Raw genomic sequence first — 9,590 nt, 5'->3', positions numbered from 1 at the left:
AGTCTTCTTGTCTCTAATCAAAACCTTTCTAATAATTCTAATTTAACTTTTGGGGAAAAAAGTACCTAACCAGATCAAATTTTATTGAATTAGTCTTTGAAATTATGATGTATGGAAAGTGATGGCATGTTTCGTTCTGCAAAAAGATAAAACAAAACAAAACATGATTTGTTATTTGTGAAAGCTCTTATTTTTATTTAGGCTTATTTATTGTAGTACCCCGGAAATTTTGATCAAATCTTACTTTATCATTTAAAAGTTAAAATGACTCACTTTGCCCTATTAATAGATGTTTTGCATCTCAATTTACCCCCACCGTTAAGTCAGTCAAAAACTCTACTAGAAATGCTAACGTGACAAGAATGGGACCCATAATTTTGTTAAATTGGATGCCATGTAGGTGCCAAGTGTAAAAAATAAAAAGAAAGATTTTCTTTTAAAAAACTTTAACTCAATTATTAATAATAATATTTATAAATAATAAATAAATAAACCCAATCCCCTCCTCCCTAACCTGTTACGCATCTACCCAACCTCTCCATATCCCCAAAGGTGGCCCTATCATCCTTCCTCCTCCCTCTGCAACTAACCATCACCCCCAACATCATCCATAAGCACCCAAACCCACCACAAGCCATGCCCCCATCAGCCTTCCTCCTTCCTTTGCAACCAACCACCACCCACCATCATCCATATCCACCTAAACCAACCACAAGCCATTCCCACCACAAAAAATACAAATAAATAATAAATAATAAATAAATAAATAACAATGCACGCATTTGTGGTGGGGATGGGTTGGTGATGAAGACGGTGGCATGGCCCTGGTCTTCAAGATTTGGATCTGGTATTATGGATAGGTTGAGTTTGCGACGGATCTAGGATGGCGGTTGGGTTGAATCCTCAGCGAATCTGAAGTTTTGGGTTGTCGGATCTGGAGAAAGAGAGAATGATTGGCTTGGGGTTGGGACGTTGGGATGGAGGCCCTTCCGCTCCCCTCTGCCTTGAAAGCCCAGCCAACCTTTTACACCATCATCATCAAAATCACAATCATGAAGGACAATCATGATCTAGGCAATATTTTAAGGCAATTCCCTATTACAAGGAGACCACATTTTATAGATACTAGGTACGAAGGGATGGGGTGGGATGAGGGAGGAGATCTGTTACTTACGACGGTGAAGGGGTGGCGAGGTTTGCAGAAGACGGTGTTGCTGGTTTTTTTAATTTCCTGTTAATTTTTTCATTTTTTTTCCTTCTATTAATAATAATTTTCTTTTTATTTTTTTACACATGGCACCTCCATGGAATCCAATTCAAAAAAATTGTGGGTCTCATTCATACCGCGTCAACATTTTTAACATAGTTTTTGACTGACTTGATGGTGGAAGGTAAATTGAGATGCAAAACATTGAGCAAAGGGATAAAATAGGTCATTTTAACTTTAAGAGAATAAAGTGAGATTTGACTAAAGTTTCAGAAAACACTACAATAAATAAGCATATTATCTATCGTATAAAGAAAAAAGTTTTATTGGTTGGGAGTCGGGAAACTGGTTTTGAAAAAGAAGTGAACAACATCCTTATTCTTAGAAGTTTTATTGGTTGGTTTGTCTCCAATGGAATTAGCGGGTAAAGATAACTGCCGTGTAAGCGGATGAAACTTGAGAGACCCAACTTGCCTGGTTGGCTTTTGAATAAACAAGCATCCTTATTCTTATAGTATGTACGGTTTACAGTTTACTTTTAATCAACTACAAAAGGAAAATAAAAATAAAAATTTGATATCTCATCGGAAAATCTATGACAATGTGGTTGCTTAGCATTTGTTGATTGGCGTGGCGTGTAATGAGTCACCTGAGAATAACTTTAAGCTTTTAAGTTTTCAAGTTGAAATCAGTCTTACTATAACCATACATTGACTGCTACCAAAATCTGTACATGACGATGGATGCACAAAACTCAGTTCAGTTCATTAGGATGAAACATAACGACTATGCTATAATTCTGCACAAAAGGCCAATCACCATATAGTGCATCTTCTTAGAGAATCATCAGTTAATTAACTCAACCTTCATTCACTGCTAAAACAGCTCAGATCACATTTCAAGCTACAGCATGAGGCTCTAATGGAAGCAGTGCCTACTGCTAGAAAATATCAACCTTTGTTCTTTGTTGGCTGCTGAAATATCAACATTATGCTTCGGAGAGATCTACACTGTCATTGACCGGAATTGTTGATTCAGGAGATGACTCTTGGATACCTTCAGTATCAGACGGTTGAGATTCATGCTTTGCAGCAGCCTGCAATACCCGGTTTTTAACATCTGAGGATGAAGGAGATGTTGGTAGTCCAATGCCGTTTGATTCCAATTTCCCAGCAGCCCACGAAAATGCCTGAGCTCCAACTCTAACAGGCGCAAGCAGCAGCCTTCATGGAACATAGAGACCACAATCAGACCACATTTTGAATCAACAAAATTTATATTAAGCAGCATTTGGCTGTTGATAGGACTCCAACAGCACTGTGAAAGGTGCAATCTAGTGTTAAAAGGACAATCTGTCACATCATTTCTTCTGAACAAGACATTAAATTCACATTTAAAAAAATGATAAATTTTGTGGTTTTACCTGACATCTTGCTTAAAATCTTCAGCATTCTCATAAGTTGCCACCCGTCGGTAAATGGTCTGGTGTAGTCAATGAAAAGAGCAATGAGAAAGGGGAAGAACCAGAGACTATATGAATTTCTTAAATGTAAGTTTCTTATCAGTATTCAGTTTTTTTGGCACAAATGCCCACCCCTATGTCACTATGTGAACTTAAATAGAATTCAGCAACTAATCCAGACTTTTTATCATTTGACATCTACCATATGATAGTTATATTACTGAACAACAAACAACCGGGGACAGAAACAAATCAGACATTCCAAAAACTTTAGGAACATGCTGAAAATTTGATTCAACATAAACTGAGATATGGAAGTAAATACTTTGACTTAAGCACTCATTCTAGGAAGATTCTCATACCTGACCAAGGCCAACAACGCCAATCAATTGCAATGTCTTCTCCCACTCTGAAATAGGATGGATCATGCTTAATTAGGAAAGAAGAAGAAACCCCAAACCAAAAAAGAACAGGCAAATGAATACGATAAAATTTTACTGCCACTCCCCATCTTTTGAAACCACCCTCTTTAAATAAAAAACCCTAAAATGCCAACTTTACTCTCCACTAAAATAAAATATAAAACAAAAATAAACAAAAATTAATAGAAAAATAACACCCAGCCCCAACCCCTCACCACCCGACAGCCACCCATCCCATCACCTCTGTCGCCGGCAACTACCCTTTCCTCTCTCTCTCTCTCTCTCGCCAGATCTGTGAGGTTCTGAACATTAAATATTTCCCAAATGCTGAAAAAGAAGTTGCAGAGGGTTTAAATGCAGAGTATTTGTACACCATTTTTGTCTCATGTGCTTTACATCTCAATCTCTCAATTCTAAATCTAACATGGGTTTTCTCTCACTTGGTCACAGAAGCCAAAGATTGGTCAGAAAGCACTCGGAGAAAAGGACATTGGGAGAGGAACCATAACGAGAGAGAGAGAGGTGGCCGGAGTGGGCCGACGTCGGCAATGGAGATGATGGGGGTGAGGTGGCTATCAGGTGGTGAGTTGGGGTTGGGATTTTTCTTATTGGGGAAGTGGGGTAAAGCTGGAATGTTATAGAATAATTTTAAAGAACATAACATATATACTCGCCTAATAGCGCATACGATGCCGCAATCAGTCCCTGTACAGAAAGTAATTGCATTTATTAGTACAGAATTGCACTTGAAATTTCCTGGGAATCAAACATTTTTATAACATACAGAAAACCCAAGAGGTCAGATAACCATTAGCCTCTATGAAATCCCACTCATCGTCAATCTATCCTGATGTGTTTCATAGATCATTCTGAAGATATTTTGATTAAGTTGGAATTTAAGGTACCACACAGGCAATTTATCTTACCACACCATACCCAAGAACTTGAGCTCGAGAAGGATTGATATTCTCCAGAATTGCCTCAGCTTCCTGAAATGATACAATTTTTGCAACTGTGCTTAAGTGAAAAGCTCAAACGTGGTATTATGAAAAGAGAAAAAAAGGAGAAAACACCATTAGAACTTAAAAGAAGAAGCAGCATCCGAGTGATAAATACCTCATTGAGTATGGTAAGTGTCGTCTCAGGTTTGAGTTCCTTAATACGAAGACCATGTTTCACCCAAGACTGAAAGCCACCTTGAACCAAGTAAGGTTTCTGTCATTTTAAACATCGCCAGGTTATTAGTATCTAAGAAGTTGCTTACCAATTCCAGAATACCAAAAATTATCATGCATTTGAGTGGTTCTATTAATATTTGGAACATACTAATTTCCATAATAAAAGTCCTAATAACTTTAAGTAATGAGAATATGAATCTTTATCTTGCATTACATACTTCAGAGTCCTAATTTACAAACCAGTTACTCAACCATCCACATTTGCTAAATCATCATGTTGAGCCCTACTAATGGTTGTGAAACAACTAATGTACCTGTTATTTAACTTTGTATGAATAAACATTTACTTATTATCTTCTCAGTAAAAAAATATATATGTGCTATCTTTTCTTATGAACAATAATGTATCTACGTTAGTTCCAATGCGTCCAAGATGACCATAGGTCTTTCAGTATAGAGAAAAAAAACTAATAGATATATAGTTCACTCCTCAGGCTTTTCATTTCCATGTCTTCTGTACGTCTATCATTAAAGAATCATCAAAGACTTGCTACTTGCCTTAAGCCCAAGCTTTCTCAAGGATCTTGCAATTCCTTTGGAACGAGTACCATCACCATCCATAATAATGACCTTGGACCTGTCCTACACAGAGTAGAAAACAATATAGACCTCATTATTCATTACTCAAGCCAATCAGGGAAAAATCAGAACATGGTGCATGATAGAGGGATCCTGGAGAACCATTATTCATTACGAAATCATCATATTTTCCCATGGTTTTAGGCAACAGATCCTGTTGTTGGATATGAAGTTTTTAAGCATATGACAAATCAACCAAGTCCTTGGACAAATATGGTAATAGATCTAAAGTCACCAGGCTGGTGCTAAGAACTTGAATATGAATGTTCTTTATAATTAGCATTTTCTTTCTCGCATAATTGTGGGCCAAGAAAATCAAATAGTGATTGAACTTCTTGAGATGGAGAAGATTGCAGGATACTTCCAGGTCTCCTTGGTGACCAATTATGGTACTAACACCAAAGCACAGAGAGTTGCTAGGTCCCAGTCCAAGATCTTCCTTTGAACTTTTAGCTTGGTATAGTTTTAAGCGATATAAAGCCTAAAACTAGTTACCTGAACAATCTTCAAGTTCCGAATAACAGCAGCAGTTAAGGTATCATCAAGATCTTTTCCACTCTTCAATAACTTCCATAAAGAGCCATCAACCTGAAAAATCATTAAATAATATTGAAAACAAAATTGCAGAAAGTGTATGGAGCTAAGCTCCAGAATACATCATTACAACTGTTTTAGCATAACCCCAAATCATTAGTACAATATGGCTTCTTTCACCCTGTAAAAGTTATGATACAATTGTAAGTCATATTGTCAAATAACATGCTAGTAATAAGCCAACCTCAGGTAGAGTCACACTTGCATAACGAAAGCGAGCTGTTCGTCGAAGATCAGGAATACCCTCTTTTTCTCTAATAACCTTCACAAAGGAAATTCCAAGAACCAATCATTGGCAAATTTGAGAAGCAAACACTTACAAAGAATATTTCATTATAAGTCTTATAAAGGAAATACCAAGGAGCATGAATTTGAACACTGGAGGTTGTGTCTTTGGGCAATTAAAAGAATTTTGGTTGTTTTAGCCTCTGTTAGGCAAAGATTTTATAACATTATCAGCTCAGCCAAATAGAAAGGCCAACAAATATGCAATATCTTGCCTCGGGTCGGACATCAATGAGCACAGCATTCTCCTTCCCTGTCAAGAGCTCCAATGTTGATTCAGGAGATAAATCTCCAGCATAACCACTGAATGTCCGCACCAGATAAATGACCCTGCAGCATATCTGATAGGAAATATAAATTTCTCACACGGCAGGATACTTGTATTCCTACATGTATAAATAGAAAAGGAAAAACAACCTTCAAAGAACAAAAGGATATCCATACCATAAAGTGGCTGAGGTGCCAAGGAATATAACAAATGGAATGATTGGATCTTTTGGATCCAAGCCAAGATTTTCCTCCAACCCCTCAATAGCAATATAAACCTGCTTTCAACATGTTTAGATTCAGTTTACAGAATATTATTCAGAAAACTGTCATTGTAATAGGAAAAAACTCAGCATATACATGATTGAATAGATAATCTAAGCTTATAATGGAAAGTTTACTTTCTAACGTAATCTGTCAAACAGAAAATACAGGACCACTATAACAAAAATGGGGCTGATGTCTTGACAAAAAAAGCATCCATTCACAAATTAACCAACCAGTTTTTTTATGTAACGAGTTTCAAAGTTACGAAATATTATGAATTGTTTAGAATAACTCTGGAAATCTGGAAACCACAATCAATTTTTATTTTTTCACTGAAGATTACTATCAACTCTGGAATCATTCAAAAGCATTAAGCCATGAAAGGGAAGTGTATACTAAAGTTTAAAAATACCTGTTGAAAAGCACTCTTGGCAGGCCCCAGGAACTCTGCTGCTCGCTTTTCAGACAAATTTAGTGCATCACTAACGTCAGGAGGAAGAAAGTCCTTGGCAGACTGGTAAGAACTAACAACAAAGGAAGCCCCACTTGATAGAGAATCCTCCACCACAACAAATGTACGTCTCAAAATATCAATAGCAATAGCAGTTCCTTTACTTGTGGCTTCCTTAAAGTCGCTTGAAAAATTTGCCATTTTACTGCCACCTAATTGTCCCGTTTGATCAATTGTTGAAAACATTCTGCCAACAGCATTATCCACTGCTTCATTAGCACTTTTAACAACAGAAGATACTGATGAAGTGATTGCGTCTAGTGAGCTTTTAACAGAACTTTCTCCCTTATTGACTGAAGCACTGAAAGACTTACTAACCCCATGAATAAAATCCTCAATACTAGTTTTCACACTGGATAATTGATCACTATCAATGTCTAGGGAGTCAGATGCAGAGGTGACATTTTCTGGTGTTAAATCAGCAGCTGAAATGGATTCAGGTTCTACGGGTCCTGATAAAATACTTGCATTCTCAGTCGACTGATTAGTAAAGTCCATGAGTCCCTCATCAGGGGAAAAAAGGCTAGAGCTTTCTACATATTTCAGTTCCACCATTCCCAACGGATGTTGTTTATATAAAGTTCCAGTAGAAGAACTCCACATATCTGAATACTTGCAATTAAGATAGTCTGATTCATTTGAGCAGGAACTCCTATTAACAAAATCCATGGAGACTGATTGTTCTGTGCTTTTCACAAAGTTAGAATACAAAGACTTTGTAGCATGTGCTTTGAAGGAATCTCTTTGGAAATGCATTGCAAATGACAAGCCCAGAGAGCCCCTGCATTCCGCAATGTATCTGGCCTCAAAATCCTTCTGGAATGGGGAACTGGCATGCAATCCTCCATGTAAGGAAATCTGTAAGATCCATTTATATACATGTAAATTTGAAATTGGAAATTTCATAATTAATATTGACCCAAATGATGACATGATGCAAAACAAATTAGTTGTTTTTAATTCTCAAAAAATAATGTGGTCTTACGCCAGCAAGCTGATGTTCATGTGCTTATGAGGAAAAAAACCCAATAATTACTTTACTTGTGGCTCTACAGATTAGAATTACACAAATCATGAAACACAAATAACTCGCTAAGATGATATGAGGAGAGAAAACAATGCAACCACTTATTATTTTCTGTGAAAAGTACCTAGACGTTTTCATTGTTCTTTCAACGGTTTTTAATTTTGACTAGCTATTTATGTTCAATGGATAGTAGCCAAGTTTTCTGATGAGACCCATTGATTCATGGAATTAATTAATAAACCTTGGATGAACAATTAGCAACTTCATTAATTGTTCAGACTTCATAAGAACGATAGATACAATTAATATATGGGAACTTAAAAGGTTTCTTTGCACAGAAATTACCTGTATATATTAGAATTTAGAAGCAAAATAACATTGAAGGATCACAACTCAGCATGTAAGATCTTACCTGGGAATGATAAGAACAGCTTGAGGTGGCTGAGCAAACAGGCAACATTGTAATGTGATGTCAACCAGCCCAACAAAACTCGATTGCTCAAGAAGAAATACTATCAAGTTCCACCAACACTTAGCTAAAATAATCCACCCTATCAAATGGGATTTTACCAATTCAACAAGTTACGAACCATTGCATCAAAATGGGAGTTTTTCAAATATAGTTACTTCTGTAGCTTCTCCTCAGTGAGATCTACAGTATCCTGAAAATGGGTTTCAATTTTGTCTTACAATTATCCAATGAAATAATATAGATATGATGATATGACAAGGAAAATCGTGTGGCTTGTTGTATCCGGTATCTTCATCGCCTTTGGCACTCCAGCCTCTTCTTTGCCTCTCGTTTTTTGGTGGGGACATGCTTGTCTTTGGAATTCTTGTGGGGTTTTGGCGCAATGTCCCTATACTTTTCTGTATTCATTTTCATCCCCTCAAGTTTGTCGGGAAGGACCTACCTGGCGAATCTTTGACGGGAACCTATGGCCGCGAAAATATTATCAGGATAGACCTCTCTGTGAAAATTTATCGGGATAGACCTACCTAGCGGAAGTTATGAAGGGATAGACCTTTAACATTATGTCGGGATAGACTTATATCGGCTATCCCGACAAATATTTTGTCGGGAAAAACCCGACATTGGCTGACACAAAGTTCACTAGATAGATCAATCCTGACCCCAAAAAAAAAAAATTATTGGGAAAGGTATGCTATTTATCTTTTTTTTTTTTAATCCCTAAAATTTTGACCAAAAACAATCCCAAAAATATTTTATAATATATTATTCCTATAATTTTTTTACTCAAGTTAATAAAGTAAAGGTGTACTCAACTAACTAGGGTTAGGTCCGGTTATGTTGGACCAACTGTATATTCAAATCAAAACCCTAGGTCGAGTTACGAGAGTATCCAAGCCTAATCGAGTCATAAGTGCCCTAAAGTAGGCTTATGGTTAGGGTTCGAGTAGGAATGGTAACAAGCTAGGTAAGAGTCGAGTATGGCAATACCATCTTCATCCCCGCTTCTCATCCCCGCCCCCGTCCCCGTCCAATCCCGATAAGAAACTTTCAGGGAATCCTCGTCCCTGTCCCCGTTCATTAGCCATAATTTTTTACACCCCACTAAATTTTAATAAAATTTCAAATTACTCATTATACCCCCTCTTTTTTTTTTCCTAAATTGCCTTAATGAACCTCATTCCCTAACTCACTGTGTAAACCTTATCCCATATCATACACCACCTATCGAAAACCCTCTTCCCTTTTAGACACACACC

General features: G+C 37.0%; 1 protein-coding gene across 1 annotated transcript; it reads right to left on the bottom strand.

Annotated features, from left to right (window-relative positions):
- Positions 1 to 1,974: 1,974 nt before the first annotated feature.
- Positions 1,975 to 8,885, bottom strand: LOC103341307 (Rhodanese/Cell cycle control phosphatase superfamily protein). The gene is made up of 13 exons (XM_008244815.3): positions 8,272 to 8,885; positions 6,734 to 7,690; positions 6,232 to 6,332; positions 6,003 to 6,117; positions 5,687 to 5,764; positions 5,404 to 5,496; positions 4,828 to 4,911; positions 4,208 to 4,306; positions 4,018 to 4,080; positions 3,766 to 3,796; positions 3,032 to 3,078; positions 2,631 to 2,689; positions 1,975 to 2,430 (listed from the first exon to the last, which is right to left on the bottom strand). The coding sequence occupies exons 1-13, from the start codon at positions 8,317 to 8,319 to the stop codon at positions 2,196 to 2,198; spliced, it is 2,010 nt and encodes a 669-aa protein (XP_008243037.2). The 5' UTR covers positions 8,320 to 8,885; the 3' UTR covers positions 1,975 to 2,195.
- Positions 8,886 to 9,590: the final 705 nt, after the last annotated feature.

The sequence above is a fragment of the Prunus mume genome, linkage group LG8 (genome assembly GCF_029339155.1).
Source record: "Prunus mume cultivar Tortuosa linkage group LG8, ASM2933915v1, whole genome shotgun sequence".
Classification (NCBI taxonomy): Eukaryota; Viridiplantae; Streptophyta; class Magnoliopsida; order Rosales; family Rosaceae; genus Prunus; species Prunus mume.
This window is presented reverse-complemented; position numbering and strand designations above follow the sequence as displayed.

Excerpts from the sequence above, each read along its gene's own strand:
- LOC103341307 (XM_008244815.3), bottom strand. The coding sequence starts at position 8,319 with ATGTTGCCTGTTTGCTCAGCCACCTCAAGCTGTTCTTATCATTCCCAG. Across the intron at positions 7,691-8,271 it reads GCTGTTCTTATCATTCCCAG|ATTTCCTTACATGGAGGATT; the intron begins GTAAGATCTTAC and ends TGGATCTTACAG. Across the intron at positions 6,333-6,733 it reads CCAAGAGTGCTTTTCAACAG|GTTTATATTGCTATTGAGGG; the intron begins GTATTTTTAAAC and ends TGTTGAAAGCAG.